Source organism: Hippichthys cyanospilos, chromosome 11 (assembly GCF_059441005.1).
Source record: "Hippichthys cyanospilos isolate Australia breed blue-spotted pipefish chromosome 11, RoL_Hcya_1.0, whole genome shotgun sequence".
NCBI lineage: Eukaryota > Metazoa > Chordata > Actinopteri > Syngnathiformes > Syngnathidae > Hippichthys > Hippichthys cyanospilos.
This window is the reverse complement of record NC_142379.1, coordinates 7,674,031-7,700,329: the sequence shown is the minus strand read 5'-3', so window position 1 is coordinate 7,700,329 and position 26,299 is coordinate 7,674,031. Positions and strand designations below refer to the sequence as shown.

The following is a 26,299-nucleotide window of genomic DNA, read 5'->3' as shown; positions in this document are numbered from 1 at the left end:
TCTTTGCAGCCATGTTGTTAGTGTAAGCAATGCTTGTTACGCCCATTATAACACGGAAGAATAACAGAAAAATAAATACATAAATGAAATCTTTTTTTTTTCATATATATAAAATAACATTCTTTTTAACCCCTGTCAGTTATTTTGTCCAATCCTTTGAACTTCACATCGACGGCATTCTCCATCAAGGGGAAAGCATAGAAAAAAGAGACGCGGGAGCTGAAATATGACCCACATGGTGACAACATGTCAAAGTTTAACATAGCATAACCACTTAGTTATCACACTACCAGAAGTGGTCCATCCCTTGGCCAAAATCCCTTGGGGAAGTTTCTGAAAATGTCCCCAGGTGACAGACAGCAGAGCAAGGATGTGTTGCCTGCTAGTCCTACAGAGATGATGTCATTGCTTGTGGCTGGTTGTGCTGACAGTGGGCTCGTAGCCATGCTGCCCCCCCCCCCCCCCCCCCTTCTTTTCACTCTTGTTGAATAATGGAGAGCTTTGAGCTGAAGAGAAGGGAGGGTGGTAGGGGACTAGTGCATACTAAATGCATAAATGCCTGTTACCATGTCCTGCTCCTTGGGAGTGCCAGATGTAGAGCTCACCGATTTGACAGCACTGTGATGCTAACTTCCAAAAAGTGTGTCAAGAATCAAACAGAGTTTAGACTTTTAGATGTGTAACATAACAGCCCTTCATCCAAAGTTAACTAAAATACCATGAGATCAAGTTACTGTAAATAAGTAGACTTGAAAATACTGTTTTTGTGCTTTGCATAACATTTTAAGGTTAAGCTTTGGTGATAAACCAGCTTAGAGTTAATGCATGCTGTGTTCCAGACTCTCTGTGAAACTAGTACTTAACATGAACTTACGTTTACACAGGGAGGGAATTGGTTTTGATGATAAGCTGCTTGCTTATTGGAAAAGATTGGGTTAACAGGATTGCCTGTAGTTTGTTTAACTTCGCTGGTGCTGGTATTCATGTTTAACTGTTAATCATTTGCAAATGCACTTTATTGTACAGCTGGCTTGCTTTATATCATCCAATTCGAAATCAAGACATGACCTGCCGTTCAATGTACTTGATAAAAACTACATAAAATAAAATCAGAACCTTTAACAAGTTTGAGCTATAGCCATTAGTAGCTTATTCTAGAATAGACAGTAAACATACAACATAAAGCTCCAAAATTAGTATTTGGCAGTTTATTTATGCTGCAATAAGATTGAAGATCAATAAGATTCATACTTATCTCAGAATCTTGTTCAGAAAAAAAAAAACTAAGCTTGTTGTCATTTATGGACATTTCAATGCTGAGTGTATTTGCCCTCCATTGACAATCCCCAGGATCATATGCCCTCCTCAGATTGATTTTGCTGTGAATGCCACAGTGACAAACGCAACCACAATGGCAACGTTGTTGCAACTACTGGTTGGGAAATGAAAATTCTATCCCACAGCAATGTATGACCATTCTTCTTTCTTCTTTTGATCCATACTTATCATCGCCTTCCTAAAATAATGGCCCAGGTCATTATTTATTTATTTTTTTGTCAGAAAACATAAAAAAAAACAAAACCAAACATTTTTTCCTTTTGTGTTGATTAATTTATTTAGTTTCATGGCTAGAATTGAGTCATCTGTTTAACTGAGGGTGTCATCTATTTCAGCAGTGAGGGCCAGCATCCTGAAGGAGATGTTTAAGGCAAACACGTCGATTTTAAGAGAAACTGTTGCAATGCGTATCTCACAAACTCTTATTCCTTCAGGTCTTGTTTAATATTTAAGAAAACATTTCTATTGGCACATATTATATCAGCAAAAGGAATAGCTATAATAGAGAGATTCTGTTGACCACACATTCCTTAACTTTTTGTGTTATGTTTATTTGGTCTGTAAATTCCGTATTGATCCATCGGGAAATTATTTGTCAGATGCTCACTCAGATGTACACTCTCAAGGTGACTTAGAAGTGGGGAAAAAACACCTTCTTGTTAAGCAAGTGGCACTCTCGTGAATTAGTTGTGGTACTTCATTTGAATTTGATCGTATGAAGTTCATAAAATACAAATACTGTATTCAGAGGAAAGGGGTGAAGAGTTGTAGCTTGACTATCTCGACACAGATATCTCATTTTATTTGGGTGTATTATACAATGAGTGACTCATAATATGCATGTGGTTATGCTTGTCAAACTGGTTTTGGAGATACGGCTCTCAATGTCTTATGTTGACTTTCGCATCGGGGCTTTTTGTTGGAATGTTATTTTTCATGTCCTCATTCTACCTTCTTGCTATGACAAAGCTCGGATGTAGAACCTATTTAAATAATGTAACAGTGCTTGCATTTTTATTTGTCATTTATTTCTCCTTTCAATTCACAATTTTTACAGTGGCTTATTTAAGGCTGTTAAAGGTCTGATACCAGCAATTTTAAATGATCAGTTATTTTCCAATTTACACGTCACAATCAGAAATTTGTCAACCAATGCTTGAGTCAAAATTTGATGTTTATTTCCCCAATCCGAGTGTTTCCGAACCACACACATGATTGAGGCATCATGTTTGGACCACTCATTACATAATGCAGACAAAAACAACCAAAAAAATCAATAAATGATAAAATGATCCGAAGATTTTCTCTTTTAGTCCAACTTGCTTTCAGTAAATCAGAATGTTGAGGGTGTCTAGTAAAAAGAAACATATTTCAACCCAAATTTGCGAGTGCTAATCATGGTTTCACCACATTATTTTTTGCAGGCCAGCTTGAATGATTCACATAACCAGATGGTGGTCCACTGGGCTGGCGAAAAGAGCAATGTCATTGTTGCTTTGGCTCGAGACAGCATTGGAGCCGTCGGACCCAGAACGAGCTCGGTAAGATCATTTCCATGGGTATGACCTGTAAGACTTGCAAGATCATGATTTATTTCGTCTAGTTCATCTGAGAAAGTAGGTCTGGTATAACTCTTTTACTTAATTACACTCCCTTGATTGTCAAAGGGCTAATCAGAGCATCATAAATAGCATCTTTTTTCAAACTAGTTTGCCATGCTTCACATAATGATGTGATTACTGAGCTAGACTTTAATGCACATTCAGCAGCAGTCACCTGTGCAAACCCCGACTCAGAAAAGATCAAACGCTACCCTCAAGCAATAATCGAAGAGCATGCATGCATTTTTGTGTCATTTCAATACCAATATATATATATATATATATATATATATATATATATATATATATATATATATATATATATATATATATATATATATACATATAGCTTTTCTTTTTATGCAATATGTGTCTATTGTTGCAGCTAAAAAGTATAAAAAGTATCAACATTTAAAACGTTATTTTTAGAGCAAGGAGACGTCGGCTGGTTATACGTGTACTGCTTGCATTTTTTTCATGCGCCACATTGTGACATTTGAGCGCGGCCTAGAGCCTTGGTTAAAATTGACAGCTCTGGGAAAACTAATGTGTGTTGACAAATAGCTTACTGTTTACTTCTGAAATCACACACAGGTGTGGCATTACTCCCTTACGTCATTTGGAGAGTCTTGGACTCTTAAAGTAACAGTAACAACCTGACAAATTTGTATTTGCGGCACATAAATACTGGCCTAATTTACTGATATTGGATGGCTACTATTTTTACCAATATTTACTCTCTATGTTGTATTTCTTGCTTCTCGCCAGGACTACAGTATTTTGGATGTACTGCAGCAGTCTTATAATTCAAATAGAGAGCCCATTGTACTGGCCGACTTTACAGCCAAAATGGGGTAAAAACTGTGACATGAATAGGCAGGACGCCGTTGTTCTTTGCTATAGTGTCAGCTGTTTTCAGTGCTGTGTGTGCAAGCTTCATCAGGAGGATAAAGAAGACACATGGCTTGAATATTTAGAAAAGGAGGTTCTTAATCCATGCGTGTAACTTTTCCGAAAGGTTGCAGGTATTAGTGATCTATTTCTGCTTCAAATCCAGGTCTATGTGTCTTATGACTATGGATCCACCTTCACACTTGTCTCGGCCAAATTCCAGTTGCCTGATGCCAAGGCCAAGAATGGGAGCACACAAATCATCTCCCAGTTTTACCACAGTCCTGCTGATAACAAGAGGGTAAGTAGATTCAGATTTGTTGTAGAGCCACATGACCCAATGCACACATTCAGGTCAGTATTTTATTGACCTACTTTTGCCATTCTACTGACACACCCTGCGATGACAATCTCAAGGTTTACCTGTTGAAACTCCAAATTGAACTCTGCTGCTAGGTAGAAGGCAGCCACGCTGGCTCCGGCTACTGGCACTTTGATGTAAATTCGTTAAAATGAGTTTTCCAACCTTGTATGCTTATAGAATAAAATCCAAACAGATGTCAGATGAACATGCCACATGACAGTCAAGAAATCTGATAATCATTCATATTTTGAGCTGTAGGTTTGTTGGTCAGCCAGAGAGAAATATTCCTCTTTTGGCTTGCACAAAAGCTTAACCTCCACTACATCAGACATTTTTTGGCTTAACAATAATGGATTTTAAGCTAGGACCTCACATTGAACTCATTGAACATGACCTTTGACCTCTCAGATGTTATTTTGGTGCACAGACTAAATCCTCTCCCTCCAAAACAATGTTGAAAGTGAAGTCTTCCCGAAAGAACAGAAACTGCACACTCATCCACCCCTCACCACCTCGGTTTAAACTGTCTAGAACCGCCCGTAAAATCCAAGATATCAGTCACCCCATCTGTTTGGTTAGAAACAGTTTAAGGTATAATTGAGTAACATTTATAGAGGTTTATCTATGGATGTTACATATTTACATTTTTTTTTTTTTTTAGCGTAAACCCATTTATATTTAGCGTAAAACCAAAATATTTAGCGCTAACCCATGTGTTTTCTTGTGTTTCAGTACCTCTTCGTAGACTCCACCAACAATTACCTGTGGAATACCTTTGACTTTTGCAAGACTGTGCAAGGGTTTTCCCTTCCATTCAAACCAACGGACATGTTGATTCACAGCACAATACCTAACCTAGTACTTGGGTATGACAGCTTTCACTCAAATAAGCAGGTAATACCATCCCCTTCATACAGTATGAACAATATATGAATGTCAAACATGGAAAAGTTGTAGTTCTTTTTGGTTTCTTTGTTCAGTGCTGCAATCATTTTTTAAAGAGTTAAACCACAATGACATATTTTCAGTTTGTAAACAAAGATGTATTCAGGATGTAACAGAAATCCCTGCTGGGTTTGTTACACAATGTACACAATGACTAACAGTAAATCACATGGAAATTCCCTTACAAAAAAACATTATTAGATTGAAAGACACTTTTTAGGGATTACAGAGTGGAAGGAAGATATTCCAAAGTGAACCAATGTCCAAAGACCAGATATTGTATTTAATATATAAACTTACTAGAGAAAAAAAAAACCTTAATCCTCAGAGATTGTTATATTACAGGTATATTAAAGGGAATTTAGTCGCGCTTCAAATTGTTGTGACACCGATCTCAGTGGGACTACATTGTAGGGCTACTTTTCTGTTGCTGAGATATTCTAGGCTTAGGTAAACCTCACAAACTACAATGGTAACAAATTAAGATCTCAAGTTACATGGAGCTATTGTCTACCAAAGATTATAGCTGAATCGCTTAGCTACTAGTTACTAGCTAACAGCAAACATCTGGCCATTTCTAAAATTCCTGACAAGTTAGTCAATATTTCAAGACCTTGGGGTTAAGTTAAAACAAATAGCTACAATAAATTACCACAAAAAAAGTTTTAGTGTGAAACACCTAAAATAGCTGAGCTGAATCCAGCTGTGCAAAGGAAGTGCGTGATGAGTCAATCTTATCATGGATTTAAGTTTGTTTGTCAGACTGCTTTTAGTTTTCTACCTGTTCTCATGTCTCATTGAAATTAGGTCACCAGCGTATATAGATGTGCATATATAGATTTGCAACAATGAGAATCTTCAACTGTTTCACATTAATATTTAATGAGGCATTTGTTACTCAGAAGTTAAAAAAAAAGTGCTCCAATTTATTTTTACACGGAGAGGGTTAAATTACCATTGCCATTGATTGTGTTTGTTTTGTAATCATGAACCTGCTTTACCTAACAATGGTTAATGATAAGTTGGAAACCCTGAACAGAAGCTGTATTTCTTGCTTTTCTACATGGAAACTACTTTTTTAAGTTCATGCACAACAAGCGAGCAGTTAAATAATGTAGTTCCGCATTGCTTACATGTGCAAAGACAAAATGAAGGAATGAACATGACCTACATTTTTAAATGCACCATCCCCCTTTTCTTTTTCTCCTCCCTCCCCCTCCACACTCTTGTAGCTGTGGAAGTCAGACGACTTTGGGGAGACTTGGGTGTTGATCCAGGAGCATGTAAAGACCTACTTTTGGTAAGTTAATGTAGTGTTTGAGCATGGAAAGGGCAGCTTTCCACGCAGAGATATCAAAACAATTAATAAATACCCTGACCTTTCTGTTAAATCAGTGCTTCTCAATTATATTTTGCTAAGGTCCCCCTAGGAAAGAGATAACATTTCGTGACCCCCCCACTCGACGTGCTACTAAATCAGATAATTACCGGTATCTATAATAATTATCTATAAAGATTGTATAAGTATACCTAAACCTGTATCTTTTTTAACATTAACAAAAGAAAGAAGCAATACAAATCAACTTTCAACTACTGTTTTATCCCCCCCCCCCCCACCCCACACACACACACACACACACACACACACACACACACACACACACACACAAAATTTCTGAAATAAATTATGGTTTTGGTTCCTTCTTTATGCAATATTCAAGGAGTGAAAACAACTTAGCAAATAACAACCACTGACTGTGGTTTGCAGTCAATAATGCTTCAGTTCATAGTAAATGATAATAGAATACTTATTACTGAACAGAGCACTAAAACAAATGCTGATTATTTTAATAGGTAATTTCCCAATGTAGAAATGCTGTGTGGCTCATTAAAGTGAGTTTACAATATTAAAATAAAATTTTAAATTGGTGGCAAATTGCAATCGATCGCCTGGGAAAGCCAGTCAGCAGTTGCGTGTCTGTTGTACTGACAGCAGTCAAGGAACAAGGCAGTAGTCAATGGAGTTCGGAACATTACTTTATCAAAGTAATTAATCGTAGTCAACCTAATGGAGTTCAAAGTGAATAAAAGTTGTAAAAAAATGTATCTGTGTGACCTTTGCAATTAACTCCTACCAAGGGCGTAGCCAGAAATTTTTCATTGGAGTGCTGACAGAACACTTCAGTGACAGGTGAAAAATCCGGAGAGGCTGTGTACTAACTACTGCTGTTGACTGTTTTTTAGAACTTAAACCATTCTGCTTAGCCAACAGTTCAATTCTAATCCCCTCTGATCAAATTTAAGAGGTGTACACAATTCACTATCATATCAGATCACACATCTAAAGACAATTCCACATAATACTTTTGACGGATGGAGTTTTCTAGCACTTGAAAAAAGACACAATACGGGAAAAATTAGAAGGGAAACACGGTTCACATAATAATGCTGAACTCAGTCCAATACTGCCTGCATATGAGTATATTAATTTGTACTTGCAACAGTTTTTGTGCTACGGGATGCAGGACTGCCACAACATTACAACAACGGCAGCACTGACAGCTAACAAAATACTCCTTGACATTAATATGCTCCTGCTTTCTGTTCGTGTTAGACATAAACTGATTACACTGCTAAGCTCTAGCGGGTTTGGTGTTAGCACACACATCGACATCTGATACCAACACCAGGATTGCATGACTAATGTCTGCCTGAGTCCTGGTTTTAAAGAGCGCCCAACATAATTCTGTGATTCTCCATTTGATGCTTGTGCTGCTTTATTTTTATTATCACTTACTTGTTTGTACAGCAAACATTTTTCTCTGTTGACATTCTTGCGCGGCACAGCAGACAAAACTGGTTTCTTGTGACGCATTTTGGCACACTTGGAATTTTTCACACATATAATTTGCAAATCCATTAGCTGAAAAATGTTTTAACATGAACTACAGGTGTGAAACGACCCATAGAGCTGCCGTTATCATTCAAAGGACAAGACAGTGTGCGCAAGCATGACATGGACTCTGATTCAGACGCGTCCATAAGTTGAGCAAGTATCCTTGACTAAAAGCTCCAGTTGCAGTGCCTTATTGGGACAGTGCTCCCTCTGTTAAGCTCTTGAGCCTGAGAAGGAAAACACAGTGCGTGGAAGGCTGATGATAAGCACAGTCAAGCCTCTTCATTTAGTCGGACTCTCTGTGCCCGTATTCCGGAAAAGCCTTGCAACCACAAGCGGTGTGTTGAAAAAAACAAAAACAAATTTTAATAACAATACTTCTACATTCTTTGCATAGCAAAATATGGTCCATTTTGTGAAACCATTCTTCTTTAATGTCGACACAATCTCCTGCAAGAAGCTAGTCAACCCATCTATCCATCATCTTATACTCATCAGGGTCACTGGTGTAAATCTATAGTCCTAGTCCATGCAAGGACTGTAAAATTTTCAATCCAGGTTTAAATAGGGATAGAGCAAAAATTGAACTTTCTGTACCAATCAAGCAACTAAAATGTGTGCTGATGTGATGAATATGAGTGTTTCTCTTTTAATGTGCAATATCTCTATTCACCTCTCCAGGGGAGTTGAGCCCTATGACCCCCCCACAACTGTGCTGGTCCAAAGGCATGAGCCCCAAGGTGTTTCAATCATTCTCAGCAGTACTGACTTCTTCCAGAGTGAACAGAACCGCAAAGTGATCCTGGAGCAGGTTGACAGCTTCCAGCTCAGGGAAAAGTACATGTTTGCCACCACCACCAGGGTAAGACAAGCTTCATGTAACATTGTGGGTTTTCACATACATTATAATGCAAAATCATTACAAATGTCTGCTGTCTTGGCGTATATGTTGTCACATATTCAAGGAATTTAGTCATTGTTGCTCATAGACATCGGGATGTGCTGCAAAAAATCATCTTGAAACACATTTGTCCAGAAACAATATACAGTACAATCCAAATTATTCAACAACACGCCATGAGAAACCCTTCAACTATCTATTTATTGTTCAGCTAATCTCATGCAGAGCCAGGAAGAGTTGGAGCTTATCCCAGAGAATGTTGGACTCACACCTGAACAAAAAACTGCTATTTTATTATAAGTTGTGATTTTCTAAGTAGGCCAGAAACTGAAGAAAATATGTAGTGTTGACACACTAGCATGTTGGGAGTGAATGTATGTTTATTACAGTGGCCCTGAAGTGCAAAGCACAAGAACAAATAACAAACAAACAAACAAAAAATGACTAAAAATGAAACATAACAGCAAAGGGAGAGCTTAATTGGAACTTTTGTATTGTGTTTGTGTTGTTGTTTGAACATAAGAGAAGATTAACTTGGTGTCTCATTTCAGGTGGAAAATAAATTAGTTTGAATATTATTTATAGAGACAATAATATGGTTGTTTCTTTATGGCCAGGAAAAGAATTCCTCTCTTGAATCTGCACCACTTCCAGTGGTCATGTAACACAGCAAATTAAAGTATCTACAGTATTTCCTACTGTTCTTATTTTACATCGGCAGGCATTCTGAAAGCATTTTTTCAACTCAGCTTTGCTTTCGTTTAACACAGTGAACTGATTGAGCTTAAGTAACAGCCCCGCCACAGCAAAAATGAACATTTGTCAGTTGATAATATGAAGCACATTGCCAGGTTTCTGTTTGTGTATTTGAAGGCAGCGTTAGGCATCAGAAAAAAAAAACAGATAGTGGAACAGATGGTGAATATGATTTGGATCTCATCTCTTCTTGTTTCCTTGGACAGATTTGCTGTCAAGCTGGTGTGAGTTCAAAAACCCTGTTGCTGTAGTGTTTAAGCAGTTGATTGGAAAGAGAGATTCGCTGTGAGTTATATGATGGTAAACATTAGATGGTGATCTGGGCACCTTATGGGTCGATATCTTTGGAAAACATATGATACAATTTGCCACTGGGATCTTTAAAGGATTCTGTTTTTCCTCTGTTTTTATTTGGATTTTTTTTAGTTAATTCTGAGCACAGCCATATCAAGATGTGCAACAGTAACATTATTTCATGCTTATTTTCAATAGATGCTTGTATTTTGAAAATGGCAGCCATCAAAAGATTTCTTTTGTCAAATAAAATGTTTTTGAGTGTTTTTTACCAAGCCGGTCATGAATGCTTAACAAAACATAGATCAGCTTTAAACAATGGTAGTACTTAACATCACTGAAGCATGTTAGAGTTTGTTTGCAATTATGGCTTATTGTATGGATCCAACCAAAAGCCTTAATCAAAGATTTAGCATAAAAACGCAAAGTATTTGCTGATCTGATCCAGCTGATTAGGTGAGTTGAAATTCTAGTAATAATTGCTGTATTCTGTCCTTTTATTAGTTGGATGGAAAACCTTTATTAGTGTAATCTAGTCGTGAAGTAACCCGGATTTTTTTTGTTGTTGTTGTCAGAAACTGATTGGCAGCGCCGAATCTTCATCTGTTCAGCTCTGGGTCTCCTATAACCGGCAGCCAATGAAAGCTGCCCAATTTAGAACCCGCCATCCAATCACAGTGAGTTCCCTTGTGTGGATAAAATGCAGTTCAAATTATATTTTATGCACCACATGCAATTTTCCCTTGTCCAATTTTTTTTTGCCCCCCCTTTTCAGGAGTACTACATCGCTGATGCATCTGAGGACCAAGTCTTTGTGTGTGTCAACCACTTGAATAATCTGACACACCTATATATCTCAGACACACAGGGTGTTTCCTTCTCTCTATCTTTGGAGAATGTTCTATATTACAGCCCAGAAGGCTCCAGAAGCAACACACTCATCAGGTATTCAAAAAGACAAAGTACATTTTGGAGCAGTTTCAGTTGGGTTTGTGGCCACGTGTGTATTTACTTTGAGGGAACGCCATAGATACTGAGTCATATTTTTTTATAAGCTTCCGTAACTTGAAATAGTCGCATGTTGATCAATGAACAGTTATTACAGGTTTTTTTTTTTTTTTTTTTAATAGTTTGTTGCGTAAGCTGAAATTTGAAGCTCGGTGGCACCCAAAATTCTCATTTTGTAATCATGTTGAGGAACTACTTCCAACTGGATTTGAAACTTCCTCTTTTAAACTGTGAAAAAATGTGTGATGGCGCTATTTTATGTGAGTGTTACAAACAGTAGTTGTTTGTCTTTGCATATTTCAGGCATTTTCATCAAATACAGCATGTATAATGTATATTGAAACAAATATTTAAATTTTTCAAATTTCTCAAATTTGCTCAACGTGAGAAGTCTTGCACATTGAAAATATGGCCTTAGACCTGATCCTACTTATGTAAATCGTGATACATTTGAAACACTCACTGTATAGATTTGACAGTCTAAAAAAATCTGCATTTGTTTCAGATATTTTGCCAGTGAGCCTTTTGCTGACCTGCACCGCGTGGAGGGACTCAGAGGCGTTTTCATCGCCACACTCGTCAATGGGACCGGGAATGTCATCGAACGCAACATGCGGTCAGTCATCACGTTCGACAAGGGAGGAACATGGGAACTGCTTCAGCCACCCACTGCTGACAGTCTGGGGGGGACTGTGGATTGTCAGGTACAACAACTTTGACATCTTAAAACTTTCATGGGGAACCAGAGTTTTCCACTTCTCTTTTGCTTTTCAGCTGAGTAAAGGTTGCTCGCTCCATCTGGCGCAACGCTGGAGCCAACTGTTAAACTTCCAATTGAGGAGGATTCCCATTTTATCGAAGGAGTCTGCTCCAGGACTCATCATGGCCACAGGTATACAGCAATGTCTTTACTGATGTTTTTGTTGAACTGAACAGTTGCATTGCATCACACTGTTTCTGCTTGGGGCGAGCATGCGGGTGATGCTACTGACAAACCCATCGTTGACAGTGTGGGGATTATGCTTAGATTTCCGTGTCGAAAACAGATACATTTTCTGGTTGATATAAGACTCCAAGCATTATTTGATATTTTTTTTTGTTTCAGTCAAAAGTAAGGAAGGGTCTTTAATCAGTATTGTTTGTATCGTGATCTCAATAGTAATTAATTCAGCACAAGGTCATCTTGTTGTGAAACTATTTCCTGTCTCTGCATTAAGAATGAGTCAGCAGTCAAATGCAGGAAACCTAAAACACAACACAACGAGTCGGGCCACCTCTCATAGTAAATATTTGCTTCCTGTATTGCCTGAAACGGGAAGTGTGGTTATACTCTTGCAAAGGTGGTTGAGACCCTGTGTGACACAGGAATTTTTCATAGTTTGCCATGCACTTGAGAGTAAAAAAAAACTTCTCACAATGCACATTATTTTGTAGGACTAATTTTCAGATTGAGGTAGAAATACGCATTTCTAGTCATTTGACCCAGCTTTGCCTCTTTGCCATTTGGTAGGAAACACTTTGGAGCCCCTATCCTCCTTACTGCTTCTAATTAAATTCCAACTTGGTAATTTGCATGAGGAAGTCTGTGCAGAGTAAAAACTGGCATTTGCTGTTATGATTCACTTTGTTATCACTCTCAGACAGAGGGGTTTACACTACCACTGCTGCAGTATTTAGTAAGCACTACAGAGATCATACACAGAAACGTGTTTGCCGCTTGTGCATTCACAATTTCCTAGAACATATTTAAATACAAAATATCCAGAGAAAACTTTTAAGAGCTTTCAGCACAAGTTGTGTAATTATTACCTGTTAAACACGTTATTTACATTTCCAACTGTGGTGCTCTCAGGATGTTTGCAATCTTAAATATGTAATCATAATCAGCCATTCTAACTAATGTTTTTAAATACATACCTGTAGGTTTCCCAAGTGTATTTTTTTTTTCACAAAATAACAATAGGCTGTCCATGAATCTTTAAAAACTCATTAATTTGCTTGTCCAATATAAAGTCTTAGATATTTTTAAAGATTTCACTTAATCTCACTGAAGCTGGCATTGAGACGTCCTAAATACCACAAACAGTACATGCAGAAATCTGCAGAGTTGTTATCATTCTTTTTTCACTTTAACATAATAGAAACCAGAGAACCACCAACAAGAATTTGGTTCTGCTGAGAGAGCTATTCTATTCTATTTCATATATATATATTTTAAATATTAGAACAAAATATATGGAAAATCAGTCCTGTTTTATAACATAAAGTGGACATGAAAAAGTATTAAACATCCGAAATTTTTTACTTGTAAACTATACATCTGTGGCTGAATTTTTGGGGGAAAGGCTAAATCTAATTCAATTAAAATAGTGTTTGAGTGTTATCTATATCTACTTACAGACACAGTACAAAAATTGTATGTTTTTTAACCAGGTGTGGTATGAATTAGCATTCCTGACTTTATCACATTTGATTTCTGAGTAAAGTTAAACCGCAATATCGACAGATTACTAGATTGCCATTAACAAAAGTCATTATTCACTGAGAAACAAAGGCAATATGTTATCGCTTGCTAGTTTCAACACAGCTGTTGGATTTGGCACAGAGATTTGCTCTGAGGAGACTTGGTGAGCCTGCTGAATTATGCCAAAAATAAACTGGCTGAATACATGAGTATGTGGAGTATGGCCATGCGTTTTAGTCTGAAACTATATTTTCATTATGTTCCTAGTATTCGTGGCAGCCAGGATTAAAAAAACCTGACACTGAAAATGACAGAACGAGCTAGTCGTAACTCGTGGCAGGAGGAGGGGTGAGAATGTCACTCTATGAATGCATTTCAAAACAATACAGGTGGGCGCACACATAATGGTATCAGCAAATTTTTAAACTGTCAAAACATTTGCCACGGTACCAGTGAGGAGGAATTTAGTCAAACGTGTGAGATCGCGATTTACCCGAAATACCTTACAGGGCGTGATAGAGCATAACATAAATTGGAAGCAGTCCATAATGTGAAAGGAAGCAGTAAAGGCTTCATGTGTACTCACTTACCCCTGCTGACCAAAAGCCCATTTCACTTAGGCTACAATATTCATCCATTTTCAGTCTCCTGTCTTCTTTTGTGTTAGTGTTTTATTTTATGAAAATGATTGTCGGCTGCAGCTATCAAATATTTTTGGTGGTTGGAGTTCTGACTGAAAAATGTTTTTGAATATTTGTGTATTTGTATCAAACATAAAATAATATATTTTTGTATGGTTTAAGAACAATCATGATTGCACAAGAAAATAACATACAGTATTTCATTTAATAACTAACAACCATATTGTTTGTTCTAGAATCACTGGAGAGTGAGTGAGACAGTGACGTCAGAACTATAGTGGCCATTGTGTTTGCTAAAATAGCACTTTTAATTGAGCTTGGTTTGTTAAAAAAAAAAATCCTCATGAGGTACTGCAACCGTTAGTGTTACAATATAGAGACTTGCAGAGTCATTCTTGGTGCCTTTGAAAAGAAGTCCAATGGCTCTTGCTAGCTAACTCTACAACAAACACTTATCAGGCTTGCAGCTTATGGCGTTACCACTTTGCAGATGTAACTGCCAATCAAACATGTCACTTTGTGTCAAAAAACAAAACAAAGTTTCCCAATGGGAACAACAGGAGTTGTGGTCACATTTGGTTGTGTTGCTTGGTGTGTGGCACACTTATGTGTAAGAAGGGTTTCTGTGTCAAACAGTACAATCTGTGGGTTACAACAGAATAACATTTTTTTTTTTTTACTGTTATTACAGGATCCTTTGGCACCAGCATGGCTAACAAAACCAATGTCTATGTGTCAAGCAGTGCTGGAGCCCGATGGAGGGAGGTTTGTTGAATTCTGACACATTTAAAAAAAAAAAAATAGTATGTCGAGAAGAATATCGAGCATTTTTGTTTATACCCTGAGTATTTATTTTTTAATGTGCATGCTTGCTGCACTTGCTGCTTTGTTGAAAATTACTAATAAATGCAGAGTTTTGCGTTATATTGCGTTTGTGGAATTTGAATCACCAGCAAAAGCTAATACACCTGCTGTCGACTTGAGGGAAAAAAACAAAAAACAAAAAAACATCACAAGTGCTTAAGGGCTCAGGTAACAACCTGATCCCTGAGTAACTGTGATACCATTTTCAATTGATTCAATTGGATTGTCTGCTTTTTCATACTTCACCATCACAATAATAATCAGAATGCTGTGTTTAGAATACTGATTTCCCCTTTAAACATTAAATTACAATCTGTTATGCATTATTGTGCAAATGTACTTTGTCTTTGTAAATGCCATCTTCACAATAGACAGAGCTTCAATGCCCTCAAAAAACAACAAAAAATAAGTTTTTATTTTAATGCAATTGAGTTCATATATTAATTACTGGTCTTATTTTTAGGCATTAGCTGGTCCCCATTTCTTCACATGGGGAGACCATGGTGGTATCCTGATGGCTATCCCACAAGGAGGCCCCTGCAATCATCTCAAGTAAGTGCAACCTGTGTGTGTGGTATTTACTGGGCTTACAGGCAAAATCTATTATCCATTCTGTTACACATTCAAATGGATGGACTTTTAATTAGACTCAGAGCCATTCAGAAAACGAGCAACCACCGAGCAACCTCTCTGGGGTTTGAGAACATTAGTTAGCAGAGAGCAGCAAACTGTTACAGATTGTCCAGGTTTTGTGAAGGAAATCATTGAACGCTATTTCGTTAGGTATATAACGTGATGTTCCGGATAAATAAATAATAAGAAAAAAAACATTAGCCACTTTCTTCAAACACTGAAAGAAAAAATAACTATTATTAAAAGTTAAAAACAAATCCTGTAAAATCCCAGAAACACAATATATTGTAAATTTGTCCCTGCAGGTTCAGCACGAATGAAGGCGAGACATGGACCGAATTTCAGTTCTCTGACAAAGAGGTGTTTGTTTACCAGTTATTGACGGAACCTGGAGAGAAAAGCACCATCTTCACCATCTTTGGATCCTACGCCAATCAGAGACATAGTTGGCTCATTCTGCAGGTCAACGCCTCTGATGTTTTGGGTAGGTTGAACTATGAAAAGTCGGTTCAGAGGGATAGGGATGATTTGAGTTTTTCAACATTTCATATTTTAAGCTCTAAGCAACATCAGCTTGCAACAGCCATTTTTATACACGTATTGCTTTCTTGCATTCACTCAACAGTACATACTGTATTTTGTCCTTTTTTTATCCGAATTAAGTTGACTGCAGCAATCATTACAATGCTTATCAATATTGTAGCTATAATACAGCATGGAAATAATAATACAGTACATATTTTTCCCTTCGCAGTTTTGAAAATCATTCTATTAAAAGATAACAATGTTTCTGAATCTGCTATGTTTGTTTTTACAGGGCAGTTTTTGTGTGGTAGCATCAAACATTTTTCTTAACAGAATTAATTTATACATATTTTGTCTAGTTTTAAGATATTATATGTGTTATATACAGTTATTATTTAATTTTTGCAATTTTTCACACACACTGCCAGTCTTAAATGGACCCCCATCATTTTCTTTTCCGCAGGAGTTCCATGTTCTGAGGCTGACTACAAGCATTGGTCCCCTTCAGATGAACATGGTAATGAGTGTCTTTTGGGCAGGGAAATCACATTTAAAAGGCGAACACCTCATGCTACATGTTTCAACGGTGAGGACTTTGACCGCCCCATCGTCGTGTCAAACTGCTCCTGCTCCCGCCAGGACTATGAATGGTGAGAGCCAAGACATGCACACAATTCTACAGAAACATTTTGGTGCACATTTGCATCCTTTATGGATAATAAAAAGTGTTCAGAGTGAGCAATGTGATGTCTATTGGTTGTATGCCAACAAAGAGAGGTTTTGTTAAGTGAAGCTGACACATTATGATGTTCTTGGTCAGCTAATTTATCACGCCTGGAGCTTTCATCATGATTATAATAAAAAGTCAAGTTGAATTAGCGTGTTAAAAAGATGTCAGATGGCAAGCAAGTTTCTTTGCCTCTTCTCCCTCCTTACAGTGACTATGGCTTCAAGCTAAATGAAGACTTGTCTCTGCAAGTGTGTGTGCCAGACCCCGAGTTTTCAGGTGACCTCAATGCTCCTCCAGTACCATGTCCTGTTGGCACCACTTACCGTCACAGCAAAGGGTGAGCTGTTACTTTTTAACTTCACAGTGAAGAATTGCAAAGTGGGATTCATGTGTATTGCCTTGTTGGCATTTAGTCAGCAGTTGAAGATATGTTTATAATATCACATTTGAACTTTTCTTAATGTAAATGTACAATATTTCTCTTTTTACTGTTGTTTTTAAATGGTGTTCACCAGTAAAATACAGGACACTGGACCCGTAGCAATCGTTTTTTCAACACTGTCATGCAATTATAATGCATCGAACATAGGCAGTTACTTTTCAAATCGGTCTGAACTAATACAAACTTCAACTACAGAGGCGTCAGTGATTCTTTCTTATTCATCACTTTGACAAGAGCACCATCAAGTGTCAGACGACTGAAAATTCTTAGCTGTTCTCTACCTTCCTACAGATACAGGAAGGTACCTGGGGACAGTTGCAGCGGAGGTGATGTGGAGGCCAGATTGGATGGGGAGATGCTAGCTTGTCCTGTTATAGGTAACTGCTTTTTCCATTTCACTTGTGGTAATGAAATGCATTGACCTGCAATTGGCCGCTGATCAGATAAAGGTTGGAACTGCTTCTTTTCCAACGTTGGCAAGGAGAGACTCTAGCTCAGGAGTCACCAAGGCCCCAAGGGCCACATGAGTAATCCACAGTTCTAAAAATAGTTCACCAGTGATGTGAGTCAACATTGTTTTTTTCTAGCAAGATCCGAGAACTTATTGTTTTAAAATGGCACAGACTTCTAAAGTCCTAATGAGGAGAAATAATAATATTAATAATGTTAATATTGGATGTCTTCATCATTTAATATCTCTGGGACGTCTACTTGGATGTTACAGCTGTTTTTATCTTGTTATTTAGGCTAAGATAAACAGCAAACAAATAAATATGAGACTATTTCATGTAATCGAATGAGTCCAGATTGACTAGTTAGTAATTTTAAATATTTTAGCATCTCTAGCAGTGATCAATTTCCTCTGACGCTCCTTACTTACCTTTCAGCCATGTATTTTATGTTCTTTCAGAGAGTAACGAGTTCATCCTGTATGCTATGAGGAACTCGATTCATCGCTATGACCTAGCTACTGGTACTGACCAGGTCCTGCCTCTGATGGGTCTAAAGGAGGCTGTGGCTCTGGACTTTGACTACGACAAGAACTGCCTCTACTGGGCTGACATCTTTTTGGATACCATACAGGTTTGGGAGTTGTGAACTAATAGTAACTACAAGAACTGCATTTAATTACTGTAGGGCTAATTCTAGATGTTACAATTCTCAATCCTACAGACTAGACAGAAGAGACAGGCTACTTTTGAATGATGTCTAAGCGTATCAAATTCTCCCTGTCTATTCTACTTGATCCAAAATAACTGTGAACAGTGTTTAAAACACATGTAAAAAATTGCTATTGTGAGTCTTGAGACTCATAGATATACATTAAGTTGTCAGAGTTGTTTGACAAATTATTGGTGTGTTTTCTGTCATATTTTGTTTTAAAGCATCGTGACAAAAATCTGATGTTTGAGGTTAAATAACGAGATCTTTTTTTGCAGCGTCTCTGTTTGAATGGCAGCACAGGTCAGGAGATTATTGTAAGGAATGACCTGCAGAATGTGGAGGCCTTGGCTTTTGACCCCATTAGCAGATTGCTTTACTGGGTTGATGCTGGTGCACAGAAAATTGAGGTACACAACATATAATAAATAAACATATATATATATATATACAGTGGGCCCCCGGGTTACGAACTTAATCCGTTCAGCGGCTACGCTCGTATCTCGAATTGCTCGTATAGCGGGCAATCCAAACCCATGTTAATTCGTGAATGCGTGCAACGCGCGCAGCAGCCTTAGGTAAAAACATCACGCTGTATACATATATTAATATTGAGTGACATAATCTACTGTACAGTTGCATTAAATAACAAATACAAAGGAAGAATTACTTTTACCTTTGGAAAGACGTGACTTGGGCTGAGATAAGCAGAGATGAACGCTCGAAGTCAATACGGTAGAGCAGATAGGCTATTGGTCTTACAGTGTCACAGTAACTTTTTCAGTCAGGGTTTTCTCTACTTCCTTCCATCCCAACCAGCTGTGCCATCAAGCTAGATAAAGGCGTTCGGCCAATAGCATATCGGCACTTCTGTGATTGACGTGTGACGCCGGCCAATAGCATCTCCGTGAGTGAGACCGGGTGACCTTAATCGACCAATAGCATATTGGCGTCTCCTTGACTGACTGATACTTATTGGCACGTTTTTTTGAAACGGTTGGAATGTATTGACATCTTATTGATTAAAACACATTTAAACCTGTGACGATTCTTTGTCCTGCAATCGGCACATTTAATTTCATGTCAGCTGTTTTTCCCGACGTGAATTGAGCTGGGTGGAGGCGGAGGGGAGGGTATGTGAGTGTTGTATTAACTAGGCACCACACTTATAGCTTGTTCGAGCATCAATTCACTGATGGTTTCAACTCACAGATTTGCAACAATGGCGCTGTCCCAGAGCATGTCGGGAGGTTGCCGACTAACATGACATTCAGTTGTGTCGAACAACCATTAGATAGCACTGTAATACCACCCGTAACAGGGTGCAGAGATTAACGCCCAGAAATAATACGGCAACGCAGATAGGCTATTGGTTTTACAGTGTTTCAGTAACTCTTTGTCAGGGTGCAAATCACGGAGATACTAAAACATCATCCTCTTATTTCTTCCTTTACCGCTGCTAGTAATTTTAGAAGCTATGTCTAACAGATAAAGTTTGCAAAGTCTTCAAAACATTCCGTTTTTCACTCATTTTCTCTACTTCCTTCCATCCTGTCCCATCAAGCTAGATAAAGGCGTTCGGCCAATAGCATATCGGCATTTCTGTGATTGACGTGTGACGCCGGCCAATAGGATCTCCGTGATTGAGACCGGGTGACCTTAATCGACCAATAGCATATTGGCGTCTCCTTGACTGACTGATAATTATTCGCACTTTTTTTTTAAACGGTTGGAATGTATTGACAATTAATTTAAAAAAAAACACATTTAAACCAATGACAATTCTTTGTCCTGCAATCGGCACATTTCATTTCATGTCAGCTGTTTTTCCCTTTAGCTGTACAAACACTACACTTAAATGGTAATATATTTAGACACCGTGAGTGAGACAGTCAGTGTGACGGTATAAGACCAATAGCGTTCACGTTACCGCAGACGACGCAACTGCTGAATTTGTTGACGCAGTTACGCGAGAATATTTCTACATATTCAATTGCTGGATTATCGGAATGCTCGTAAGGCGAGAGGTTTGTTCGTAAGAGGAGGACAAAAATCTCCCTGATCCACGCTCGTAAGGCGAATTGTTCGTAAATCAGGGTGCTCGTAAGCCGGGGGCTGACTGTATATATATATATATATATATATATATATATATATATAATGTATTTTGAGAACATCTTGCAAACTAAAAGGTAATTTGATGTTTTTTCACCCACTTATGGTGAAAAAAAAATTCTTGTGTTTGTTTAAGGTTTCCAATCCTGATGGGGATTTTCGTCATACCCTCCTTAACTCCTCTGTCCTGGAACATCCGCGAGCTCTTCTTCTTCTGCCTGAAAAGGGGTAAACTCCTCACATTACATGGACGTTAATATATATATATGTATATATAAATTCATAATGTATTATCCCACAGTCTGATGTTCTGGACTGACTGGGGAGACAGAGCAGCAGGTATTTACCGAAGTGACATGGATGGATCCAACGCGTCCTCAATTGTGTCAGAGAGCGTCCGCTGGCCCAATGGAATTGCAGCTGATGAGAACTGGCTGTATTGGACTGAGGCATCCCGTGACCGAATCGAGAGGGCTGACTTCACTGGAGGCCAACGGCGCATTCTCATTGAGGGATTGCCCCACCCGTATGCTATCGCGGTCTTCAAGGTGAGTGCTATTTGTTTTAGTTGAAGTAGCTTTAATAAGTATATGACTTTGAGAAATGTTCACAAACTTGCTTGCAGAATGACTTGTATTGGGATGACTGGTCTAAAACGGGGATCTTCAAAGCTTCCAAAACTGGTGCTCAGAGTGATGAGCTAATTCTTGGCGGACTGACTGGTGTCATGGACCTTAAGATTTTTTATAAAGGCAAGAACCAAGGTGAGAAAGATGTAACATCAGTGAAAGAATCTTTTAAACCATTGAAACCATGGAGTGACTCTATTTCCTTTTACCGTACAATCAGTTATTTTTCCTGCATAAAAATTACCATACTTTTTGTATGTTCTTCAAACCTTAGGTAATTTCACAAAACAAGAAGAAATAGAAATGATTTCTTAACATAGTCACCATAGTCGCCTGCACTTCACGATGCACAATATACAGTATGTCTTGAAATATTTACCAGGTCACAATGCCTGCGCTGAGCAGCCATGCAGGTTACTGTGTCTACCTCAGCCTGGCTCCAGACACACCTGCATTTGCCCGGAAGGCACCCCAACTACCACCTCGCCCGATGGGGAGCTACAATGCCAGTGTCCTACAGGATACCAGCTTCAAAACAACACTTGTGTCAAGACTGGTTAGACTGTTTTATAATACAACCATCCTGTGCTGCAATTGGCCTGATTATGTCCCTATTAGAAATGACTTGGCTAATTGGCTAATTATTGGTTGCGTGTGGCTGTGATTGTCATTAACAGAGCTGAGCTGTTCTGCTAACCAGTACCGCTGCGCGAATGGCCGTTGTATTAGTAATATCTGGAAGTGCGACAGTGATAACGACTGTGGAGACATGAGTGATGAACAGGAGTGTCGTAAGTACTCTTTTTGACATTCCTCTATAATTTACACTATATATAATAACATTTATGTATGATGAATGGATGAAAAGCTTGATCAGGATTTCTGTACCCTGTTATTCTGATATAAGTCATCTTACTCCATGTCCATCAAGAGTGAAAGCTTCCAAAATAAACAGCTTCCCCACAACTTGTTTTTGCTGCAATCTTTAGCAACTACAACCTGTGACCCAACCAACCAGTTCCGCTGCATCTTCTCTGGTTCTTGTATTCCCTTGGCTTTCCAATGTGACCATGAAGATGACTGTGGGGACAACAGTGATGAAGAGCATTGTGGTAAGTCTTCATACACATGTTTCCAAATCATGGTTTTAGAATGAAGGAGGAAACTCAGTCAAGCAAGGAGTTAAATTCAAACGCTACACAAAAAGACCGTGTTTAGTTTTGAACTAAACTAAACAGTTCATCTGAGTTTTAGGATTTTGCATTTTCACGAGGCTCATTATAAATCCCATCTTTTAATTCATAACTTTGTAAAAAAATTAAGTTGAGCATTAATTTTTAGATTGTTGTTGTATTTCTCAGATTCTCATGCCTGCGGGCCTGGGGAGTTTACATGCGCACGGGGTGTTTGCATCCGTGATGCCTGGCGTTGTGATGGAGACAATGACTGCAGAGACTGGTCAGATGAGGCTAACTGTACAGGTAATGTTCATTAAAAAACATTCTGTGATTAGATGCGATGTCTCACTTGTGCACATTTACAGTATTTATTCCCCTATGAAAAATCTTTACCAGCTTGTTTGTGATACTGATAAAATCACATAAACATGTCACTAAAGTATTTTTTTACTGCTATCAGTCCTGAATTCTTGTTTCTTTCCAGCTGCCCAACATACATGTGAATCAAGTAGTTTCCAATGTCACACGGGCCACTGCATACCACAGCGCTGGACGTGCGACGGTGACAATGACTGCCAGGACAGCTCAGATGAAGACCCGCATTACTGTGGTAACATGAAACACTAACATCACATGTTCATGTTTCACCTCCTATCTTTATGGTGTTATCACTTAAACATGGCCATACTTTACTAGCAGTATTACTATCATCAGTTTGGTGATCTAGATACAGTAAACCTTTGATAAGTACAAGCTGGGGGGGAGGCACGTCCAGTCTAATCTCTGACTGGCTTTCACAGTGTCCACGAAGTCAAAATAAAATATACAGTGCTTTTATTTTGAAAGTTGTTTTGAACGTGTGCGCATGTGGACATTGGTACATCCAAGATAGTGAGCAAGAGCTATGACTTGTGTCTATGGCGCTGTGAACTTAGTAACGTTTTTGCTGACTATAGTGACTTTTCCGTCCCCTCTCGCAAACATCAGTATTATTTATTTATTTATTTATTTATATATATAAAAAAAAAGACCAAAAAAAGCAAGTCAAAAGTCTTATTTCTTGCACGGTGATAGTTTGTTGCATCGTCCAAATATATTTTGTATCTTGTAGGTCACACAATTTTTAAGTTTTTCATGTGACTATCGCAAGCTGGGATGTGAATGGTCATTACCTGAATCCTTAACTACTTGTTGACTTTTCAGTCACCATCGTTACAATTTTGAAGAAATATTTACTATGTATTATTATATTATTTTTCAGAGGGAAATGAATGCAAAGGCTTCCAATGCTCCAATGGCACTTGCTTGCCTGTCACCTCACACTGTAATGGTGTTAAGGAGTGTTCAGATGGCGCTGATGAGGACTACTGTGGTGAGTATGGTGGTTGATGTGCCTTGGTGAAATGATTACAAATTGTGACAGTGACACGCCAGCAAATTTGTTGAATGCATAACACTTATTAAAAAAATATATAAATTTCACCCACAGACCCCTTGTGCACTCGCTACATGGAGTTTGTATGCAAGAACCGAGCCCAGTGTCTTTTTCAGTCCCTCGTATGTGATGGTGTCAAACACTGTGAAGATGGGTCTGATGAGGATCCAGACTATGCCAAATGTGGTAAGGAATTTCACTTCTGCCTCAAACCAGTTTTCCTTAACTTATCACCTCCTTGTCTTATCACATACGAAAAAAAGTATCAAAAGAAATAGATAGCTTGACATGTGTTGAAATGCATTTGGTTCACATAAAATCAACCTGAAGTGTCCTCTTTTGCATCATAGAAGAAATCTGTCATCAAAAAGAAATAACTTAATTACGAATAAATATTTTTCCACAAGAACTGCTGCTCTAAGAATATAACATTAAAGAAATATTTACAGCAAAATATTGAACAAAGCATCCTGTTTTGGCATTATAGTAGAGATCTGTTCACAAAAATCAATCATTAACTTAATAATAAATATTTGTCCACAGAAAAATATTCAACATCAAGCATCCTGTTTTGGGATTACAGTAGAGGTCTGTTCACAAATATACATAATTAACTAATTATTAAAAAAATATTTCTCCTCCCCCAAAAAAACAATCAACATAAAGTGTCACACATATATAATAAATATTTGTTCACATAAAAAAAAAAAATCTACTTAAAGCATCCTCTTTTGGGATTACATTAGAGATGTGTTCACAAAAAGAAATCATTAACTTGACAGGTAACGAGAGGTGGCACGTGACAAGTTGGGTCAAACCATTCGAGTATGGTGGACATTCTGGCTTTTTACAATCATGAAATTGAATAACCTACTAAACCTAAAATTTGTTTTATGAACATATTTTCCTGAAACAATTAATTCAATAATTATTTTTAAGAATTTTTGCATGTTCGTTTTTTTGTTTTATTTAAAATCTCTAGTACCCCCTGAAGTTCCTTCAAGTATCCCCAGGGGTGATAACGAGTATTTGAGAAACACTGATCTAGATGAGTAAAAAAATTTAAAAAGTGGTTCACAAGGCTTCAATTACCCTTCACAAGTTTACTTTAAAATTTTCTTCACATTGCAAATCCTGTCATGCAGTGGCTGCATGTCCATCTCGTTTGTAATGCTCCACATACAATTAGTAAATGTACACGTTATTTTGTATACAACGTATTTACACACCTTTTGCTTGTTTTTTGTCAGCCACTCCATCAGAGTTTGGCAAAGTGTGCGATGCCTACACCTTTCAGTGTGCCAACGGAGTGTGTGTGAGCTTGGAGTGGAAATGCGACGGCATGGACGACTGCGGCGATTACTCCGATGAAGCCAATTGTGGTGAGGCGGTTTCTGTGGTGCACTTCTCTGACAGTAATCTGGATTACATTCCTTAGAGACAATTGCGATCCAGTCAAAGATGCCAGTCTAGTTTTGTTGTGAGTAGCGCAAAGCTAACTTTCTTGTGTGTTGCAGCTGCTCCCACTGAGGTTCCTGGCTGTTCGAGGTATTTCCAGTTTGAGTGTAAAAGTGGACGATGCATACCGACATGGTGGAAGTGTGATGATGAGAACGACTGCGGGGACTGGTCTGATGAATCTGAGTGCTCAGGTGTTCACACAAGGATGTTCATTTCATCTTATTCCAAAATACCACAAAATATATTTTCAGGTTTCATTCCATAAAATCATATTTATGATCGTTGTTATTTTAGGACATATTCCGTGATATTTTTCACTAAACATTTAAAATGTGTCTCTATTTAACATAGCTAATTTCACAAAAGTATTCCACATGGATATCAGAGTTAAAGTGAGATCAAAATTGAACTCTAGTGTGAGTGGTTTCCTTGATTCTTTGGTGTATTATTGTTTTATTATTACCTTTAACTGAGATGAAACGAACCCGCAAATAATTAACTGTGGTAACAGGGCAGTGAAATCTACTTATCCAAAATTCTACAGTATGAATGTGTAACAAAAATATTCAGTTTCAGTGCAAAATTAACCATGGATGCAAGTTAATTAATGGTAAATACAAATCGTTAATGGTAAAAATGTCACTTTTATCGTTAAATAAGACGATATTGAAAGCCACCATAAATACACGCAGTTTGGTCTGCTTACTGTCACCTTAAGCACCCAAGTGTCTGCCAAATGACATAGAATGGTAGAAAGTAATATGGCGCCCCTGCGTGACTTCATTAACGATACGCTTTACTACTTCCAGTGCATCTTTGCTTTTAACCAGGCCTCTAGGCTGCGCCCAAATTTCACGATCTGCCGATTGGGGGATAAAAATAGTCACACATAAAAAGGGCAAATGACAAAGGAGAACCTTCCAATAAACTAGAAGTTTTTTTAACTTTGTGAAAAGAAAAAGTTGCCTGATCCAACAACTTGAACTAGCCAATTATAACAATAATTCTCTCAGCCCTTGTCAAACCA

At 38.0% G+C, this 26,299-nt stretch overlaps 1 protein-coding gene across 1 annotated transcript in view; it reads left to right on the top strand.

Annotated features, from left to right (window-relative positions):
- Window positions 1-26,299, top strand: part of sorl1 (sortilin-related receptor, L(DLR class) A repeats containing) — a 40,860-nt gene that overhangs the window by 2,710 nt on the left and 11,851 nt on the right. The window contains exons 2-30 of the mRNA XM_088427465.1: window positions 2,763-2,879; window positions 3,997-4,131; window positions 4,927-5,088; window positions 6,372-6,439; window positions 8,717-8,897; window positions 10,562-10,663; window positions 10,762-10,931; window positions 11,500-11,698; window positions 11,769-11,886; window positions 14,791-14,864; window positions 15,427-15,515; window positions 15,902-16,080; window positions 16,585-16,771; window positions 17,060-17,188; window positions 17,585-17,670; window positions 18,204-18,376; window positions 18,733-18,864; window positions 20,706-20,797; window positions 20,871-21,117; window positions 21,195-21,333; window positions 21,581-21,754; window positions 21,876-21,989; window positions 22,188-22,310; window positions 22,560-22,679; window positions 22,861-22,986; window positions 23,638-23,748; window positions 23,866-23,997; window positions 25,062-25,193; window positions 25,329-25,463. Coding sequence (XP_088283591.1) covers window positions 2,763-2,879; window positions 3,997-4,131; window positions 4,927-5,088; window positions 6,372-6,439; window positions 8,717-8,897; window positions 10,562-10,663; window positions 10,762-10,931; window positions 11,500-11,698; window positions 11,769-11,886; window positions 14,791-14,864; window positions 15,427-15,515; window positions 15,902-16,080; window positions 16,585-16,771; window positions 17,060-17,188; window positions 17,585-17,670; window positions 18,204-18,376; window positions 18,733-18,864; window positions 20,706-20,797; window positions 20,871-21,117; window positions 21,195-21,333; window positions 21,581-21,754; window positions 21,876-21,989; window positions 22,188-22,310; window positions 22,560-22,679; window positions 22,861-22,986; window positions 23,638-23,748; window positions 23,866-23,997; window positions 25,062-25,193; window positions 25,329-25,463 — 3,946 coding nt within the window. The remainder of the gene's footprint in view (window positions 1-2,762; window positions 2,880-3,996; window positions 4,132-4,926; window positions 5,089-6,371; window positions 6,440-8,716; window positions 8,898-10,561; window positions 10,664-10,761; window positions 10,932-11,499; window positions 11,699-11,768; window positions 11,887-14,790; window positions 14,865-15,426; window positions 15,516-15,901; window positions 16,081-16,584; window positions 16,772-17,059; window positions 17,189-17,584; window positions 17,671-18,203; window positions 18,377-18,732; window positions 18,865-20,705; window positions 20,798-20,870; window positions 21,118-21,194; window positions 21,334-21,580; window positions 21,755-21,875; window positions 21,990-22,187; window positions 22,311-22,559; window positions 22,680-22,860; window positions 22,987-23,637; window positions 23,749-23,865; window positions 23,998-25,061; window positions 25,194-25,328; window positions 25,464-26,299) is intronic.